We start from the raw sequence: 21,444 nt of genomic DNA on the forward strand, positions 1-21,444 counted from the left end.
GTCGCTGGCCGGGCTTCGCATTTAAGGGAAATAGAAGCAACAACCCCCCCGCCATACCGGGCCTCTCTCACCTTCTTTGCAGATTGTGTTTTGAGTGCCCCAGAAGATGGGAGGAAAAAGAAAAAAGTCCGTGTGAATGACTAGGTGTAGCCAAGTACGGGTCGAGCGGGTTGGGAAAATCTACTCCCAAAAGTCCAAAAAAAGTCTCGACTGTGTTTGTTGAAGCAAGTGGTAGTTAGCTTGGCAACACAATAAGATAATCGTCACCACCGTATATTGTTTTTAAACCTATTATTTGGCATTATAATATCAATTATTTGGTATACCCGTACTGTAATGTATAACGTAGCTACAGGCTAGCCATAGCTAGTATATAGGTCAAAGGTCATCTTGCATGAAATATCCAGCAGGAATGAAGAAGTCCACTTTCTGGGAAAATACCAGCTCTGGAATGTGTGTTTAAGTGCCTGTTGCTTCATTTGCCTCTTTTTTTATGTATATCGCGTGTGCCTTTTGTTTCTTAAATGATGTAACCCTCTTTTTTTGTTGTTGTTGATCTAGTTATTCTGTTCCTGGTATGCCAGGAATGCTTTGTGATTTTCCCCATCTTGTGTAATCGCGAGAAGAAGAAAAAAAACCCCTCAGCTACATATGTCTGCAGAAGTAAAGAACTCTTCAGGAGCAAAATAGAAATACTGAAAATTAGTATTCCATAATGTGAAGTTTATAAGTTGCTATTCACTAGTTTCTTTCCATTTAAAGACTGATCACACCTTTATTTTAATATTTATTGATTAAGTTTTAACCCTAATATGGGGAAACAATTTTTAAAATCGAAATGCATATGGAGGAAAAATGGAAAAGGAAAATAACCAGGAGTTTGGTGTCTTTTAAAAGTTAGACTAACAGGGGCATCTGGGTGGCGTGGTGGTCTATTCCGTTGCCTACCAACACGGGGATCGCCAGTTCGAGTCCCCGTGTTACCTCCGGCTTGGTCGGGCGGTGTCTGCGAGTGGGAGGCCGGATGTGGGTGTGTGTCCTGGTTGCTGCACTAGCGCCTCCACTGGTTGGTCGGGGAACCTGTTCGGGGGGGAGGGGAGTAGTGTGGTCCTCCCGTGTGCTACGTCCCCCTGGCGAAACTTCTCACTGTCAGGCGAGGGGAGGCGGCTGGTGACTCCACATGTATCGGAGGAGGCATGTGTTGGTCTGCAGCCCTCCCCGGATCGGCGGAGTGGGTGGAGCATCGACCGGGACGGCTTGGAAGAGTAGGGTAGTTGGCCGGGTAAAATTGGGGAGAAAAAAAAGAGGGGGGAATAAATAAATAAAATTAGACTAACTGAAAAATTATTACTGAGTTCAAAGTCCTCTTCATCTCTAGCTTTGCCCCTGACTGTAAAGAACATAATAACTATGGCCATGTAGATAGATGCATTAAGTACACAACGGAGTTCTTTGGTATTGACATCCTTTAAAATTGCAATAAGGAAACAAGTGTTTGCTTTGTATTTGCACAAAAAAAACATTGTTTACTGTTTTGTTTCTTTCAATGGCTAGACAGTTCTACAAATACAAAATGCTTTGGTCCTGGGTAACAGCATATATCATATTCATCATCACCACTCACTGTTTGGATGAAAATGATTGCAAGTTGACCTATTAACGTAGGCTAACAACACAAAAATTTATTAATTTTCACACTTAACACAGCCTCTCTCAAACTGCCGTCTGTCATGTTCAGGGGACTTGTGAAAAGGGGGTGGGGGTGAGATGGGGGGCACACAATAAATGATAGGTTTAATTGATTTAAAGGCAGCTGAGCAAATTTCCAATTAATTTGTAAAACATCTTAAAACTAGGGTATCTGCTAAAAGATCCAAATAAAATTAATGGTTTGGCTCTCTCTTTTATATGCAGAACCTTCTCCGGGGCCAAAATGTCAAATTGAGAGCCCGGTTAGAACAAAGAGCAGTGTACAAATTCAAGGTCATGTAAAGATTATGACTGCTACACATTCACAGCGCTGTAGAATATAATTCTACATTTTTAAGTCTTCAAGGATGACCTTTTCTCAGTCTCACTTATACCTGGTCACCCTTCACGCCCGTCCTCCTAACACAAATCCCATGGCTCTCTGACTAAGACCCTGAAAAGATCCATCAGTCCTGCTGAAACTAATGTGTAACCCAAGAAAACAAAATCATTAAAAATATGGATTCCTGGATTAATAAAGGCTGACACCAGGTTGAATCCTGGGTTGAAAATTTAACAGTTAAACCCAGATCTCATTACTGGTGTAATACAGCAGCACTAGCAGTACGGTGTGTCGAGACACTTCCAGTCCGAGCACGTGCACAACTTCAAAAGTTTTTCCAGAACAATGTCACAATAACAGCTTGGGTTCTTTATCATAGATTGTCACGCTGGGGACAGTTATTTCGTGTGTGTCCCGGCATGCGGCAGATGCCACAAGCACGAGGTTTCTTAGCAGCAGGTGGTTTGTTAATAGCAGGACCTCCAGTTGTCTTCCTTCCATTTCTTCCTCTGTCTCCCCCATCACCAAATCCACCAGTAAAACCGCCTGAGTCTGGAAAAGAAATACAACACAACATGGAATAGTCATTGTGTGTGTGTGTGTGTGTGTGTGTGTGTGTGTGTGTGTGTGTGTGTGTGTGTGTGTGTGTGTGTGTGTACTCTTCTTAATTATAGGTGCAGTATGCTGAATTAATATCGTAGGGTCAAAGTCTCAGCCAGTGTTTGTAAGTTGTGACAGTCCTCTATATCATTAAATGAACATATAGGTTGGGATGACCTCTTTCTTCAAGTCTTCTGGTATTAGACAAGTGTGCATATTTGTGTGTGTGTGTGTGTGTCAGTGTGAAAAAAATCATTTACACAGCGTTTTTCATCAAATAGATGGTTCATAAATATCTTTTAAGAGCACTGAAGGATATAAATACAGATGTGTACATGAGTGGACTGGTGCAATAACTAATGATTATTTTGTTAATAGAGTATTATGCTGAATATTTTAATTGCGAGATGTGTGTGTGTGTGTGGTGTGTGTATGAGTGTGTGGGGGGGCGCTCATTTCAATTATTAATTTATTTGTCTTGGAATGTAAAGGCTTTTTTGGGGGGGATTTTTAACCTTTATCTGACAGACGGTTGGAGATAGACAGGAAACAGAGGTGAGAGTAACGGAAAACATGCAGAAAAATTCCTGTGGCTTAATTCGAATCCGGGACACTGTGATCAGGCCTGAGCCTGCATGGTACACACTTAACTGACAGAACAACCAGGACACCCATTGTTTCAGAATTTTACCACAATCCCATTCAAATACTTCACCTTCCAAACGCAACTCTGACCTCACAGGAAGGTGAATCAGTTCATCTGGACATAACGTTTAATGAGAGAGAAACGTTTCATCACTCATCTAAGTGACCTCTTCAGTCTCAACTGACCATGATAGGACCAGGAAGATGGTGAACTATGCCTGGGCAAGGCAAAGCCAGGGGAAACTCTGAGTGGAGGCCCACAGTGGTCCTGACATGCAAATCGGTCGTCTGACCTGGGTATAGGGGCAAAAGACTAATCAAACCATCTAGTAGCTGGTTCCCTCCGAAGTTTCCCTCAGGATAGCTGGCGCTCTGAATCAGTTTTATCTGGTAAAGCGAATGATTAGAGGTCTTGGGGCTGAAACGATCTCAACCTATTCTCAAACTTTAAATGGGTAAGAAGCCCGGCTCACTGGCTTGGAGCTGGGCGTGGAATGCGAGTGCCCAGTGGGCCACTTTTGGTAAGCAGAACTGGCGCTGCGGGATGAACCGAACGCCGGGTTAGGGCGACCGATACCGACGCTCATCAGACCCCAGAAAAGGTGTTGGTTGAAATGGACAGCAGGACGGTGGCCGTGGAAGTCGAGTGTGCAACAACTCTGACCTGTTCTCCAACAATGTGGAACTCTATCAAATTGTCTTGTTGTAGAATACTAGAGGATGAAAACTCTACTCAAGGATTTTTTTTTAACCTAAATCAAGTCATTTGATTGACTTAAGGAGTTGTTTCAGCTCTAGAATGTACAACCACATATCAACATCTAAGATGTGAAAAATCATTGCTTGACATTTCTTGAATGACATTTATTTTTTACCTGAAGGAGGAACATTCTCGTCGGCCCACTTAAAGAAGTTACACTGCTGGTCCCTGGGTTTCCCGCAGGCGTAGAATGTACGTCCTTTATTAGGACCCTCCTTCTGTACCGTGCGCATCACTGCGACCTCCATACAGTAACACTTCATTTCATTCAAGTGTCTTCCCCCAACCGTTTTCCCTCTCTCAGGGATGTTCCCCAAGCCCACGGAGAGCCTGGGAGCTTGGGAGCTTGTTGATGTTGATGGCTGCATTGGCCACTGTTGGCTTGGCGGGTTTGCCCACAGGAAGAAGTTACAGTTCCCGGCGTCGCACTTGTAGAACTGGCGCCCCTGGTTGGGGCCGTCTTTCCGGACGGTGAGGAGGACAGCTTCCTGCGAACAGTTACACACGATGACATCACTACTGGGGTTGATGTGAGCGCCGCCACTGCCGTTGCCCGGGGGAGGAAAGGGGCCCCAGGAGGGGGTGGGAGGTGGGAGGGAGGGCTGTGGATTCAACCAGGGGTCTCTGGGGTGATCTGCTCTGGGGGCTGGTGGATGATGATGAACCCCTCCAACTCTTTCTGCTGCCCCTATTCCCCCTCCTTCTCCTGCTGCTGGTGCTCGGAGGTATTTCAGGTCAAGAACTTCTCTCAGCGTTTCATCACATCCGCCGATGCAGCCAACAAACTCCAGAGGCAACATGGGAGGGATGCTACCTCGGCGGAACTTGAACTTTAACCTGAGGAACATGAAGACACAGGAAATGATGGCTTAACTATGTTGAAATAAACAGACATGCACTGCGACGAACTGAAATGCACCGGTCCCATTACAAATCCTTTATGGATTAAGCAACCGATTTTTTTATTTTTTATTAACAACAGCACAGATGAAGTTAAGCAGGAATTTGCATTCAAGGTGTGTATCCTGTCTAGAGTTGGGGGGGGGGGGGGCTGGACAGAACAGTTATACGTTGTTGTGAATGGATACCTCACAAAATACAGTCTGCTGTAACAGATGCCTCGTGTATCAGTATCTGGGGAAGGTTTGGACTAAATACCCAACAATCTTAGAGCTCTGTGTGCAATGTGATATACGAAAAGAAAAAAAACAACACACAAAACAAAACAACAACGTATTTTTTAAAATAAGTTCAACTTTGAGGTCTGCACCAGATTGGTAGCTATGGTAACGGCCACTGGTGTGGAGCACTTTGGCTTGTTGCTAGCCAGCTCACCCAGTGTTTGGATAGCACCGAGGCACATGCATGAGTAGTTAACGCCCACTTGCGCACAGCAGAATTTGAAGCTTCTGAGTGATTTATCTTTGCTCGGTCCTTTTTATCTCAATTGGCGGAGTAGGACACAAACAGTTCCGTGATACAGGGTTAGGTTTCTGCTGGGGCTGCCCCATGCCAAAACCGCATGAGCTCAAGGTGATGTGAAAGGGCTACGTGTTAAAACAGTCATTAAACTGCATATGCAGTACATTCATTAACTATACTGGATAGTACTGACGGGGGAAAGGGATGAAAGGGATTGATGCAGGCCAGTGGTGTGCAGTTATTACTCAGGGAAGAAAATAAAAAGGATTGCCATTGAATCTCCGGTTAAAGGAATCTGCCTTATCTGTGTGCCAAGATTGCTTTGGGCAAATGTTCGAGAGCGGGAGAAGAGGAAGTGGTACGGTGTTTGCTCACATGTGAACAGGATGGGGCTTGCAGGTGGGACACACGCTTTTATCTCGGTTGACCTCCAGCACAAAGTCCGGGAACCACACTGCAGTCTTACAGGCTGGATAGCCCACGCATGTTAGGAACTTACTGGAGGGAGAGGGAGGAAAGAATGACATGTAGAGAGATGCAGATAACTTTATTCTTCCCATCAGGAACTTTGTGTGGAAGGGATATGCACAGGCACATCAACACATACACAGAGCAAGATAACAAACGCAATACAGTGACATATATGGAGCAACAAAAGAGAGAAAGAAAGAGAGGAATGATGAGCCATTTTAACCTGTAAACTATGTTTCGGAACATTTCTGAGACATTTTGGGGTTTTTCAGAAGACTGAGGTGAAGAATAGAACAGGGGATGAAAGCAGTTTTAGAGCAGGAGGTGACAGAGTGTCTGTCTGCCATGAAGAAGTTGTCCTCAACGTAATGTAATAACATATCTCTCGTTTCATCTCACCCGTTCCCCTCCCTCTTTTGTTTCAGCACCATGTTCCGCCCACAGTGAGGGCACTTCCTGACTGGGAGGGGAATGTCCATGTCCTGCTGCGCTGGTTCTATGAAATCCTGTGCCGCGCCGAGATACGGGGCCAGGGCTTCGTCTAACCTGAGAGACAAGAGACAATTTAAACCTGCGTCAAAACTAATTGACAATTATGAGAACAGTGTTTAAATACAACCCATCGATCAAAGTCAGATCGTCATGGCACGTGTTCAATATTTAATAACTACCAGCTCATCCTATTCAACAAACTATTTCAGAGCTGATATTCTGCACTCACGCATACCATCTTTCTCCTCCCATAACTCACTTCTTGGCCTTCCTGACAGACTGAACGAAGACAGCCTTGTACTTGTTGATGTGGTGCAGCAGGACACTCCGTTTGTCCTTCGTTCCCTCAGATACCAGCTTGAGGTCCGCCTCCAGCTCCGAGCGCAAGTTAGGTTTGGACATTTCATAACCCATGGAGTTATAACCTAAACACACACACGCCCACACGCAGGCAAAAAAAAAAGAAAGAAAAAAAGACAAAGACAAAGACTGGAATTGTAAAACAGTTTAAGTGCAGGGCGGTGGAGCACCAGGGTAAAACCCCCCTGTCAGCAATCATCTCGCCTGCTTAAGTGTCCTTCAGGGAAAGGTTCGCTTATGTTGAACCCAGACCTCATTAAAAACTTAATCAGGTATCATTTAGAATCAACCAGACAAAAATTTCAGTGACAAAAACTTCACTGATCGCTTCAATATCAAGAAACTTGCTACTTTGCCGAACCTTGTGCAAAAACCTCTCCTTATCTCTTTTTTTGACTATGGGAATCTCACAATAGAGATACACTTATCTTCATCATTTATTTCATGTTTAATCACAAGGTGTTTTGAACATAGAGGCAAAATCCGACTGATTTGCAGATGACTGAGTCCATCCCAACTATCTGTAAACTTTCAAACTTGTGAGAGTAGGAAGTCCTGTAGCATTAAGCTACAGCCATGTGCTTACAAAGAGTAGAGTTTCAATGGCCATGTGTACTATTCACAGAGGATTTGGGAATGTTTGCAATCACAGCATTGTAAGATGGCGACAGATGTACAAACAACATCGAGGACCCGGAAGCGGAGCAACTGCGGACGGAAGTTTCAGCCTGCCTCAGCAATGCAAAGGTGCTGCCATCCGACATCAGTAAAGACGACAGGAAAGCTCTCACGACTCTCAGTAAGGAGAATAACATCATCATCCTTCTGGCAGACAAAGGCAGATAGATGCACTGTTGTATTAAACCAGACAGAGTATTGTGAGAAAGTTATGATGTTACTTAGCGACATGAATACTTATTAGCCCCTGAAACGAGATCCAGGCAGTGGTTACAAGAAAAAAGTGATAGATTGTCTAAAGCTGTTAGAACAGGACAATGCTATTGACAGAATTTTGTACCACAGATTATACCCCGGGGAAGCTTCACCTAGTCTGTATGGGTTACCTAAGATACATAAACAGGATGTGCCATTATGGCCTATTGTTTGTATGGGACCTATAACATCTCTCTTGCATCTATTCTTAACCCGTTGGTAGGCAGTAATGAACATCGCATTCAGAACACTTTGGATTTTGTGGTAAAAAGTGAGGGATAACATTATGGAGGAGGATGAAACAATGGTCTCTCATGATGTTAAGTCTCTCTTCACGTGCCTTCCTGTTGATGAAGTAGTGCAGGTAGTCTGTATCAAATTACAAAACGACCCCACCCTTAGCAATAAGACCAACCTTAACACTGAGCAATTGTGTCTGCTCCTGAAACTGTATCTTCAGTCCATGTACTTCACATACAGGGGGCAGTACTATAGGCAGAGGCATGGGTGTGCTATAGGTTCACTAGTCTCACCTATAGCGGCCAACTTGTATATGGAAGAAGTGGAAAAGAGGGCTCTGATGTCCTATCCAGGGACACCACCTAGCCATTGGTTCAGATTTGTAGATGACACCTGGGTTAAAATTAAATCTCAGGACGTACCACATTTCACCGACCACATTAACTCTGAGGACAACCACATCAAGTTCACCAGGGAGGATGTGAAAAGTTACAGGTTAGCCTTCTTAGACTGTGAGGTTGCAATCGGTGATGGGGGACATTCGATTTTTGATGTTTACCATAAACCAACACATAGTGATCAGTACTTAAGGTTTGACTCGCATCCTCCACTGGAGCACAAACTTGGAGTCATCAGGATGCTGTACCAGCAAGCTGACAACATCCCCACTGACACAGCGGCCGGGGAAGGGGAGAAATCCCACATTAAACAGGCCCTGGTTAAGTGTGGTTATCCTAACTGGGTGTTTGTCAAAGACAGCAAGACGCCCAAACAGTGCACCAGCCAATCAAAGAAAAGAGGGCAACAGCTGTCTAAGCATAAACCAGCGGTGATTCCATATGTGGTGGGAGTGTCAGAACAGTTGAGACACGTATTTTCCAAACACCCCATCTCAGTTGCTTTCAAAACCCAAAACACGCTGCGCCAGAAATTGGCCCACCCCAAGGATCAGGTACCCTGGCACAAATAGAGCAATGTAGTGTATGCTGTTAAGTGCCAGGAGGATTGCTGTGACTTGTACATTGGGGAAACTAAACAGACGCTGGCCAAGAGGATGACTCAACACAGGAGAGCTAATGCTTCAGGCCAGGACTCCACAGTCTACACCCATCTACAAGCCAGTGGCCACTCTTTCAAAGATGAGGATGTGCACATCCTTGATAGGGAGGAACGCTGGTTTGAACGAGGAGTCAAAGAGGCCATATATGTGAAGAGGGAACGACCATCCCTGATCGGGGGGGGGGGGGGGGGGCTAAGAGAACATCTGTCGCTACCTTACAATACTGTGATTGCAAACATTCCCAAATCCTCTGACTAGTACACATGGCCATTCAAACTCTCGGTAATGGTCACGTATATTTGCATATAAAACTGATCATTGGTTTCGGTCGTTATGCAACTGTATTGTTTATAAGGATGGGGATACCTGCAGACAGCTGAGACTGAAGAGGTCACTTAGATGAGTGATGAAACGTTTCTGTCAATAAACGTTGTGTCCAGATGAACTGATTCAACTGTCTGTTTATTTGTGTGTGTGTGTGTGTGGCTGCACACACACACACACACACACACACACACACACACACACACACACACACACACACACACACACACACACACACACACACACACACACACACACACAAACACACACACACACACACAATCTAGCATTTCCGTAGCTCGTCTCCCTTTTTCACTCAACCACCTTGAGTATGGACCTGTGATTTTTTCTGTCACCCTCCAGTGTCGCAGTCATGTCTTCACTGACCAAAACCTGCTTCTCCTGCTCCACTGAGATTTCTTCGCTGGACAGCCACCTGGCCTGTTTCTTTTTCCTCGGTTGGTGTCACCTGGAGGAAGCTGAGACTTGCCCTGCCTGCCTCACTCTCCCCCGGTTGAAGCGCGAGAACAGGCAAAAGTACACTTTTGCCTCTCCCGCGCAGGCCAGATGCTGGTGAGTGAGGAGCCACAGCTCATTCTAAATATTGGGCAGACTATGATGAAGACAACAACTGTCGTGTCTTCAAGGAAGAGGACCCAGCCTCTCTCTTCCTCAACTTGGAGCCACCGGTGGTTCACTGGTACCCTCTTGACGACCTGCCCAGCCTGTTTTTTTCAGCCACCAAGAGGATGAATATCCCTCTTCCTTCATCTCCTCCCTCCTCTGCTCCCCAGGATGACTTCACAGTCGGCCTTTGTGCTCAGCCACACGCCAGGCCTCACCCTCGAGTGCTATGTCCTAAGATAGCCTTGTGACGTTGGTTGTCAGGGCCGCATGCAGGCTATCCCATCTTCCTTTGCAGTTCAGGCCAGGAAGGACAACCGATCCAAAGATGGTGACCAAAACATTACAGCTATTGAGCAGCTTTCCAGCTGAGCTAGCCTGTTGGCTACCAAGGCGAGTCTTTCGCCTTTCACTTCAGGGGACAGTGATATTGCCATTCTCTCTGCTTCGTTGCCTGGAGTTGTTATTTCTCCTTCGTCCCCCGTGATCGGCTCATCGGATGATGAAGTGAGAGCAGTGGCTCCCTCCTGCCAGGGAAGGGATGGTGTGGGTGGGCCTGCACTTACCCTCCCTGCTGAACCGATTGCGCTACCGCTCATGGCTCACCACTCAACATGGGTGCAGCTGTGCGGCCTTTTCCCCCCTGGCTAGACAGAACTCTAAGGAAGGGCTATGCGCTACAGTAGTGCCATCAACCTCCTCCGTTCAGTGGCATTCTTCAGACCTCTCTCTCAACTCCTGCTGAGTGCACAGTGTTGCAGGAGATAACTGCACTCCTCTGCAAGGGAACCATAATGGCGGTTCCCCAGTCAGAGGGAAGGGTTTCTTTTCCCCTTATTTCTGTTCCCAAAAAATTAGGGGACATGAGACAGATTCTGGATCTACACATCCTGAATGGCTACATTGCTCGTAGACCGTTTCCTATGCTGATGATCAAGCTGCTGTTGGGAGTGCATCCCAGCAGGTGACTGGATGACTTCCATAGGTCCGACCAATGCGTATTTCCACGTCCCCATTCTGCCAATTCACACGAAGTTCCTGCGTTTTGTGGTGAAAGGACAGGTCCATCAATACACCCGTTTCCCACTCGGTTACTCCCTGGCTGTGCACACGTTCTCCAAATGTGTGGAGATGGCGCTGGAGCCGCTTAGGGCAAAAGAGGTGAAAATTTTAATCTACATCGATGACTGGTTAATTCTCACCATGTCTTAGCAGGAAGTGGAACCCATACAGCCCTGGTCATCCATCACATCATGCAGCTGGGCTTCACTATCAACCCCACCAAGAGTGCTCTTCAGCCGACCCAGCAGACGCCCTACTTCGGTCTGTTTCTATACTCCCACGCTATGATAGTGCGCCTGTCAGAGGAGTGTGTGGTAGCACTGTTGAGGTTGACTCGATGCGTTTTATTGGTGCCAGCAGGGAATGTCATGTCTCTCCTCGGGATGATGTCAGCAGCTCACCCAATGGTGTGCCTGGGGCTGCTGCATATGAAGAACCTGCAACATTGGTTCGCGCAGTTGCGGCTGAACCCAATCTGAGACAAACAGTGCGAGCTCCATGTCCCCACACCAGCCCAGAAAGATGTGAGATTTTCTGACTCACCCAGCTGTCTCTGTGACAGAGTTCGGCTGGGGTGCGTCCCCCATTACATTCAGGTCTTCACAGATGCGTCCCTGGCCGGCTGGGGAGGGACCCTCGGCCAGGCCAGCATGGGGGGCGTGTGATCTGTCATCCTTCACCACATAAACCTGCTGGAGCTCACAGTGGTTCAGAAGGTGCTTCACCTTTTTGGTCCTCACTTGAGAGGAAGGCACATCATGGTGAGCTCAGACTCCACCATGGTGGTGGCATACTTGAACAGACAAGGGGGCGTCAGCTCCCCGGCCCTCCATCCTGATGAGGGCAGATCGCCATCTCCTCTCCTTGAACGCCTGCCATGATCTGGGGTTTCTCAATGTGGGAGCAGACAGGTTGTCCAGAGGGGGGGCCACTCCAAGAGGAATGGAGCCTCTCCCCAGACATAGGCGATCAGATCTGGCGTCGGTTCAGGCGACCAGTGGCTGACCTGCTTGCAAGCAGGGAGAATGCCAAGTGCCCACTGTGATTTCCTCTGAGAGTGACTGACGCCCTTCATTGGGGTTAGACGCGTTAGCTCACCTAGGGAGGCCTCCCAGTCTGCTGTATGGTATTCCATCCCCGCGGCTGGTGATGTAGTTGCTTCACAGGATTCGGGTGCAACAACTGTCAGTGATAGTTATGGCGCAGGAGAGCCTGGGCGCCAGGTGGTTTCCGGACCTGATACAGCTGATGGTGGTGGGGGTGGGGCTGGTCCCGGACCTATTCATGGCCCTGCAACAGGTAGACGGTGCGATCCTTTCGCATTCAGTTCGGGGACGGCACCTCATGGTTTGGAAGTTGAGAGGGTGAGACTGGGCCTCCTACATGGGCCTCCCTGAGGCGATGGTCACAACTATTCAGAATGCACGTGCCCCTTCTACCTCCAGGGGTTATTCTATGCGCTGGCAGGATTTTGCGGTCTGGTGCAAGGCCAGGGACCTGTTTGATGGTGGCCATGCTGCTTCCTCCTTGGGGGAGTTTGCAGCAGCAATGACAGTGGGCCATGATGGGTTTGGCCACTTCACAATCAGTAGACACCCCTTGGCCAAACGCTTTCTGATGGGGATCCGTAGGCTGAGGCCCCCTACTCAACGCCTTGTCTCTCAATGGGACCTGCAGACTACTCGGCACAGGTCGACTGGCCCATCGTTTGAGCCACTTGGCCAGGCAAACTTGGAGTTGTTATCTATCAAGATGGCCATTCTCTTGGCTCTTACTTCCACCAAGAGGGCAGGAGATCTGTGTGCCTTGTCGATATGTCCCTCCTGCATGTCTTTCAGTGACAACAAAGGGTAACTGGAATTGCGCCCCAACCCGTCCTTCCAGCTGAAGGTCATCACCTCCTCATTCAGGTTGAGAGTCATCCATCTGAGAGTGTTCTTTCCTCTTCCTCATGTCAACAAAGAGGAGGAGCGCCTCCACACCCTGTATCCGGTTAGGGCACTTTGGTGTTATGTGGAGCGCTCAGCGGCAGTCAGGAAATCCACCCGACTATTCGTCTGCCATGGCGGTCGGGCTCAAGGGGGTTGCTCTGTCAGCACAATGGCTCGCCCACTGGATTTGTGACACAATTCCCAAGAGTTACGATGCTATGGACTGCCCCGTTCCCTGTGGGCCTCAGGCAGTGTTGTAGTCGAGTCACTAAACCTCGAGTCCGAGTCGAGTCTCGAGTCCCCAGTGTTCGAGTCCGAGTCCAAGTCCGAGTCACCGAAGAAAAGTCGAGTCGAGTCCGAGTCGAGTCCCCATTACCTGAGTCCGAGTCGAGTCCCTATTACCCTAGTCCGAGTCCGAGTCATCAAGGTTGAGTCTGAGTCGAGTTCCAAGATGGCTGCAGTGATCCACTCGGGCACAGTCAAAGATCTGACATACAAATAAAAAAGGTCTACATTAAACAAAAATGACACATCTGTCACCATTACAAAGGGAGTTTATTTACTTTGTGACACGATAGCCAAACAAATGCACACCCACACACTCGCACACATGCACGCGCAAGCATGCGCGCACACACACATTTTTAGAACAGTCTGAATTTCTTTGACATTTTGAACATTGGATGTGCTTCAAAACACATTGATAGCTGTAAATAGCATGATATTAGCAAATGGTGGAAACAGTATACAGAAGTAAGTTCCACAGCATACAATACATTCATAAAAACTAGTCAAAAGACATTGTCTCTCAGGAATAGTTAGGAACAAAAGGCTGGTGGCACTAGTTTTAAGCATACACGTTGCATTTCAAAAACATAAGATCTGACAGCATGGAACTACTCAACCTTGCACGGTGAGGCCTCATCAAAATGCCTCCATGACTAAATACCCTTTCAATGGGCGCACTGGAGGCAGGGATAGAGAATACCTGTGTGGCAATCTGATAGAGGGTAGGGAATTTGGATTTGTTTTGCTGCCAAAACCTGAGGCACGGGACTGAGTCAGAGTCCTGCTCAGCAATCAAGTTGAGGTATGCAGTCAACTGAGCCTGGCCAGACGGCTTCTTCTCGGTGGAGGAGGGAGTCTTCCTATAGTGGGAGAACATTCTCAACTGCTTCTCAGGAGGAGACTCTGAAAGTTCACCTTCCCCTGGTCCTGTTGCTTCCGCTGCATCTGCTGTTGATACCGCTTGCTTGTCACCCTCTGCCTTTATATACTCTGAAATGAGAGGGGGGCATGGAGGACTCATTACAAATATGTTATTGACTAGGCCTTCATGACAAATGACACGTCTATGTGCTTTATTGTAGCACCTTCAATGATATAAACATCACAACAATCAAATAGTTAATCACTTAACTAACATTAATCAAAACATTTCTCACCTTTGATCTCAGTCTTCAGCACATCTCTGATGTCACTGTCCAGCTGCACATCATGTTCTAGCCACTGGAAGCCAAATGCTGGGTCCAACACAGATGCTATGAAGTAGGCATTGGTGAAAGGAAATTTGGTAGGGCCTCTTCCTTCAGCTGGCTCACATCCTGGTATCTTGACTGCACTGAAAACCTCTGCAAACCTTGTTTTCAAGGAGCTCTCCAGAGCTCTCACCAGAGGCCCACAGTATCTGGCTTTTCCTCTTATTTCCTGCAGGTGACAGCGCAGAGTGAGGACACAGGGCACAATCACACTGACGGTGACAGTAGTCTCACCCTGAGTTAGGTTGGTTGCCTCTAAGAACGGATCAAGAACTTCGATCAGTTCTTTAAGCTGAGCATACTCTCGCGGGGATAAGATAAGGCTTTTGTGCCCCTCTGATTCCAACACACTGGACAGCTTTTGCATGTCTAAATGCACATAAGCCTTCACCTGCTTCAGAGTGGAATTCCATCGTGTGGCATTCGCTGTTGGAATTGTTGCATCACCAAAACACGCTTCAAAGCAGTCTTTAAACGAGGTGCCACTGTGGAGGAGGTTGGCTGCACGGGATAGCTTTGCTAGGGTGCTTGACAGCCCACTGGTGTCTTTCAGACCATCTTTTATGACCAACTGCAGTGAATGTGTGAAGCATGATAGTCTCTGCATCTTACAGTTCTCAGCCAAAGTGTCATTGACTGTCTGTTGATCTTCTGGCATCAGGTCTTGCCATATTTCATCATCCTCCTCAAATGTGCTGGGATCATGAGCTTCAGCATCACAAGGATCCTCTAGGGGAAAGCTGGCCTGGAAAGCTTTTCTCATGTTGGATGCATTGTCAGTTATGACAAAGTTGATCTTGCCCTTAATCAGGTATTCTTCAGCACAGCATTCAAACATCATTGCAATCTTCTCTCCTGAGTGTTTCCCATGCACTCTTTTGCAGGAAAGAAGATATGACTGAAGGCTGAGTTCCTGTTTTTTTTTATCCATTGCCACTGTGTGTGCTGTCACTCCAAGGAATGACCGCATCTTTCGATCACTCCAAATGTCTCTGGTAACAGCAACACTCGATGCTTCTGCCAGCTGGTTCTTTATCTGTTCTTTCTTGACTTCCACCATTCCTGGAATGGTCACAGAGGAAATTGTGGATCTTGCTATGGGCCGGTACTGAGGGTCCAGGACATGCAGGAAGTGCTTGAAGTCCTCGTTGTCAACGATGGAGAGTGGCAAGCAGCACTTAATGATTAGATCTTTTACAAGGGCATCACTTATAGCCTTCTGACGTGGATGTTTGAGGTCGTACATCCTTTGCTGTCCATCATTTAAAAATGATGTGATAGTCTTCTGACCTGAAGCAGCTGGCATCACATCTGAAGCAGTGGAGGCACGGTATTCTTGAAACCTAGGGGAAGATAGGATACACACTTTAGCTTGCTGATGCCAAACTGTTTCAAGTAATCTTTCTCACAGCAAAAAATGTGTAACGTTATAGCTATAACAATATGCAATAACAATACAAATGTTACACATTATACACATAGTTGTTTGAACCATATCCAGTTAAGTTACATATTTAGTTATCTATATAACTAACATTACCATATTAGTAGATTAACTAATGTAAGCTAGCTGGATAAATGAAAAGTATGAGAAAAGATACATAATTTATGAGACAAACAGGACAGGGATTAATTAGCAAAACCCAGTCATTTAATTATTGATTTAAGTATGTTACATGCTACCTAGCTGAGCTTTAACTCTCTATCCTCCGTGAGTCTGTATGTTTATTCTGTATGGGTCAGGGAGGGTGTGACTTTGTTAGAAGACAGAGCCAGTTCATAGTACTGTTCAAAAGCTACGTCGCGCGTGTCTATTTTTAGAATTTGGCACACCCAATGCTGCATATATGCAAAGAAAAATATCCCCATATTTACAGTAGCCTATGCCGTGTCACCAATCGTGATACGGTTCGGTAGTTTTCGGTACATCGGGGGGGGGGGGTGCCACATCCGTCAAATCTCGTACCGTCTCCAGCTCTCAAGAAAACCAATGGCGGCATCCACATTAGCTTTCTTCAATTAGTCCATTTGGCGAGTAATAGCCTACAATTATTTTTATTTGCATTGTAAAGTTGTGCACATTTTATCAACATTATGTGTGAATGCATATAGGCTAGACTTCTTCCTTCTCCGCACGTGGAGAATATTCATGGCGGAGACCTGCCATGTGCAGATTTGTTATTGCTAGTTAAGATTAATGCTAACGCGGTAGTTCAGAGTGGTGTGTTTTTTTCTGTTAAGTGTATGCTACTTGGTAATTAGCTAAATGATAAATAGGAAAAATCAGTTTTAATCTCCCTATAACACGAAGACGCTGCGTGTTACTTACCAACTCATCATTAGTGAGATGGATGGCACGCTCGTACCGAAAGCGAACCGTACTGTGACTTTTCTGTGCAATGTTGCATTAGCACTCTAACAGTAACGTTACTTAACTTACTTATACAATCTCACTTGGTTCTAGTGATATGATATACCCGCCACACGACCTAACCGAACATCTTGGACCAGTGGTTGAGTTACTTCAGAGGCTATTGTTACCGTAGCTAGATAGCTAGCTAGCTAACGGTAACTGATCACCAACCATATCATCAACTGACTGCATATCACTTACTTTTCTGGGTGCATCCTTGACAGATGTCTGTTGAAGTTTGAGGTTGTCCCGGTCTTCTCCTCAATGGTTCGTTTACATATCGAACATCTAGCAGTGATCTTGCTGGAATTTGTTGTAAAATCTGTGTAAGCAAAGCGCACAATTCGGGGCGTCTCTTTCGGCATCTTCGCGCTACTGAACATGACGGTATGCACGCCACGTGAATCCGCATGTAGGTGGAACACACGTGCCTGTCCTTACACGGAATTGAATAATGTTACAGTACTAATATAGCTATCAATATATTTTAATAGGGCCTATTATTAAAAAAAATCTAACAAAAACAGCCTTTATCAATTAAAAAGTCAGAGTCCGGGTCTCCAACTTCCGAGTCCGAATGCAGTAAATTCGCGAGTCCGAGTCCAAGTCCGAGTCATCAGTGCTCAAGTCCAAGTCGAGTCACGAGTCATGAAAATCAGGACTCGAGTCGGACTCGAGTCCGAGTCCTGGACTCGAGTACTACAACACTGGCCTCAGGGCGCACTCTACGAGGGACATTTGCTTCCTCTATGGCAGTGTTTCCCAACCCAGTCCTCAAGGACCCCCTATCCTGCAGATTTTCTTTGCAACCCTGAATAGGTACCTGTTTGTAGTTATTCACCCAATCAGTAATGAATGTCAGATTTTGCACACCTTGCATAATTTAGTGCTATGAGATGATTGGTTGAGTAAGTACAAGCAAGGCTACATATATAGGGTTGCAATGAAAATCTGAAGGTTAGGGGGTCCTTAAGGACTGAGTTGGGAAACACTGCTCTATGGCACTTTTCAGGGGCATGCCAGTGGAAGATATCGGCTTGGCAGCTTCCTGGTCCTCCACTTTGACCTTTGTGCAGTCACATCTGAAGGATATGACTCCATGCGGTACTCGCTGCAGGGTCTAGAGGGGACCTTGTTCTCAGTCGACTGACAAGTTGGCTGTGTCCATCCCTCGGCGGGTTGTTGCAGTACAGTACAAGACACTCAGGTGAGGCAATGCTCAACTGTTGGGACTGTTGTTGTGGTGCAGTATGGTATGAGACCTCAGAGGTGGCAGTACTCAACCATTGGACTACTGCTGTGTGGGGTGCTGTCTTGGTTGGTGTCTGAATAGTGTCAGTTGGGCCGAGCTGGGAGCATATTCATCTTTAACGGCCTTTACCTTAGGTGTAAACCAATAGCGAAGCCTGTTAGAGGGCAGTGCATGTACGACATAGAAATGGCAGTTACCCTGGATGTAACTCTGGTTCTGAGTATGTGCTTAGCCCTCTAACCTCTAGCCCAGCTGGCCCCAGTCTTTGTTGCTGAGTTCAAAGGGAGACGAGAGATGCTGGGGTTTTATAGGTGGATGGGAGCTATGTGGCTCCTGCCACCTGATTGGGTGGTGAGGGAAAAGATTTGTCTCAGGTGCTGAGGCAGAGCCTCAAAGGTGTAAACCAATAGCAAAGCCCGTTAGAAGGCCACACATGTAGTCACAGAACTGGATCACAGAAAGTTGAATCAGTTCATCTGGACACAATGTTTATTGAGAGAAACATTTCATCACTCATCTAAGTGACCTCTTCAGTCTCAGCTGACTGAAGGTATCCCCAACCTTATAAACAATACAGTTGTACAACAACCGAAAACAACTGGTTTCATATGCAAAATGCCATGACCAATAACTAGAGTTAAAAATGACAATGTGTACTATTCACAGAGGATGAAACATTTCTCAATAAACATTGTGTCAGATGAACTGATTCAACTTTCTGCGATTTTCTTACCTGGATTATTGAGTAAGCATAAAGACACAGAACTGGAGTTACATCCAGGGTAAGTACTATTTTTTTTTCTTAATGACCACTAGTCAAAATCAAAATGCTTAATTGATCTTAAAATCAGTTTGTAATGGCTAGATTGGTGCTGGGGACCATTTGTGATTCTATCACCTAAAATGGCATAAATAACTTCTGGAAAATTAGTTTATTTACATCTTAGCATAGAACAAACAAGCTCTTTCATGATTCTGTGAGGAGATTTTGTGTTTAATAGTAATTATGCTTGAATCTTAATTAAATTCACTTTCCATCTACACTATGAAATACTTGTAAAATTAATATTGTATTATTCTTTTCTTCAGCAACATGATTAATAATGATGTTCCATGAGATTTAATATTACTCCAAGGGTTCATGCATTGCGTTACTGCCACATAACTGTAAAAATGTTGACATGTTCAAATAGCATTTATAATCTGAGTACTGAAGCATAAATTAAGCATCGATGCTGGCAATGAAAAAGACATCTTCTCATGATGGCTCCCACTCTCATGATTTCTTTTACCCATATTCTATTTTTGGCTCAAAAAAGCCCTGTAGGACAGATTCAATACCGTTTCCTCTAGGGCATTCAAACAGTACTTCAGGGCAGCAACGCATCAGCCCAATAGCTTCAACCCAGTTCAATTTCATTCCATTATCCAAACCGCTTATCCTGCTCTCAGGGTCGCGGGGATGCTGGAGCCTATCCCAGCAGTCATTGAGCGGCAGGCGAGGAGACACCCTGGACAGACCGCCAGACCATCACAGGGCCAACAAACACACACACTCACACACACATTCACACCTAGGGACAATTTTAGTATGTGTGATTCACCTAAAAAGGCTGTTTCATAACTATTGTTCTTCAGTTATCCAGTGTTTAAAAATATATTTACAGTAGATATAGAAAGTCTACACACCCCTGTTAAAATGGCAGGTTTTTGTGATGTAAAAAAGGAAACCAAGATAAATCATGTCAGAACTTTTTCCACCTTAAAGTGAAATTGCAACTTGTAACATTTTAGGGAGAAAAAGAAAAATACAAAACTTAAATAACCTGGTTGCATAAGTGTGCACACCCTTTTATAATTGGGTTAGGGCTAGGGTTCAATTCAATAGTTTTTATCATTGCACAAGTACAACAAAATTTTGTCTGCAACTCCCTGAGTTTGATGCCCAAAAGAGAAAGTAGGAAACAACAAAGTAGTAAAATCGACAGTTTAAAATAATCTAGTGTTAAATTATAACAAGGAAAAGCTATAATAAAAAAAATCTAAAAATATATAATAACAAACAGTGTGGATTACTTGAGGTAGCATGGTTGCTCGACATAGAGAACAAATTGCACATGTTACAAAAAGTTCCTAGTAATGTCTCTAGTGGGCACTAAATCAATAGCCTATCATTTGTATGGCACGCTAAAAGAAACAATGAAAGAAAAACAGGAAAGGAGGGGAAAAAAAACTTCTTGTATTTATTACAGCTCCTTGGTGTGTGTGCACCTACCCTCCACGAGTCCCATGCCCAGTTCTCCAGGAAGGAATCTCTGGTCAGCAGTCAAGCCCACGTAATTGCGGCTCTTTATGGTCTCAATGTGCTCAGCATGGGTTGCATCTGTGCCTACAATACAAACAAACAAAAAACTACACTAAATAAAAACTTCCATTATTTTATTAAAGATGTAATTTTGCTGCATATCAACTGATTCAATACATGGCACTAAAACTTTAAGAATAATATTTATGCAGATCCTTTGTAAAGTATGGTGTTAAAGTGCTGTACAGTATAATGCTAAAACACTGTATACTAAAAAAACGGAATATTAAAACAGAAAACACATGAAAAAGCCAAATGAGACAAATTATAAAAGATATTCGGTGACATATGTATTTAAAATTGAGATAGGGACTCTAGGGACTAAAAACGAAGTCGAGCGGTTTACACACACAAAACTAGCATCACAACCAGTAGTACTGTATGTATGTGAATACAGATGGGTCTTCATTTGCTTTTTAAAAATGGCCACTGATTCAGATTGATGACAAGAGGAAAGCTAATCTAAAATCTAGAGGCAACTGTAGTAAAAGCTCAATCCTCTTTCAACCTTAGCCATAACTGAGGAAGAACAAAAAGCTCTCTATTTCAAGACCCCTTGGTCCTCATTTAGTTATACTTGCAGCAAAGTTTTGAAACATACTCAGGAGTCTGGCCATGCAATGCATAATCTGCAATTAAAAGAATTTGAAAATGAATTACAAAATTCAGAGGAGCCAGTGAACAGACACTAAATCCAGGGTAATGAGATATCCATATACATGGACCAAATCTGTATTAGTGAGACACTGACTGTGTGGTGTCTGTGTACTGTACCTATTCTTAAAGAAGCTTTTTATTCAGGAAACAGATTTATGGTACAAGGTGTCTCCCCGCCTGCCACCCAATGACTGCCGAGATAGGCTCCAGCATCCCCGCAACCCTGAGAGCAGGATAAGCAGCTTGGATAATGGATGAGTACT

At 45.2% G+C, this 21,444-nt stretch overlaps 2 protein-coding genes across 2 annotated transcripts in view; both read right to left on the bottom strand.

The window, feature by feature from the left end:
• Window positions 1-1,457: 1,457 nt before the first annotated feature.
• top3a (DNA topoisomerase III alpha) overlaps window positions 1,458-21,444 on the bottom strand; it is a 35,732-nt gene continuing 15,745 nt past the window's right edge. Inside the window, exons 11-16 of the mRNA XM_056287950.1 lie at window positions 20,435-20,548; window positions 6,682-6,847; window positions 6,330-6,476; window positions 5,835-5,957; window positions 4,153-4,874; window positions 1,458-2,584 (exon numbers count right to left, since the gene is read on the bottom strand). Coding sequence (XP_056143925.1) covers window positions 2,406-2,584; window positions 4,153-4,874; window positions 5,835-5,957; window positions 6,330-6,476; window positions 6,682-6,847; window positions 20,435-20,548 — 1,451 coding nt within the window. The 3' untranslated portion in view covers window positions 1,458-2,405. The remainder of the gene's footprint in view (window positions 2,585-4,152; window positions 4,875-5,834; window positions 5,958-6,329; window positions 6,477-6,681; window positions 6,848-20,434; window positions 20,549-21,444) is intronic.
• LOC130119448 (uncharacterized) lies at window positions 13,499-15,115 on the bottom strand. The gene is made up of 2 exons (XM_056287949.1): window positions 14,402-15,115; window positions 13,499-14,234 (listed from the first exon to the last, which is right to left on the bottom strand). Exons 1-2 carry the CDS (start codon window positions 15,099-15,101, stop codon window positions 13,804-13,806), a joined length of 1,131 nt encoding a protein of 376 aa, XP_056143924.1. The 5' UTR covers window positions 15,102-15,115; the 3' UTR covers window positions 13,499-13,803.

This window comes from Lampris incognitus, chromosome 10 (assembly GCF_029633865.1).
Source record: "Lampris incognitus isolate fLamInc1 chromosome 10, fLamInc1.hap2, whole genome shotgun sequence".
Lineage (NCBI taxonomy): Eukaryota > Metazoa > Chordata > Actinopteri > Lampriformes > Lampridae > Lampris > Lampris incognitus.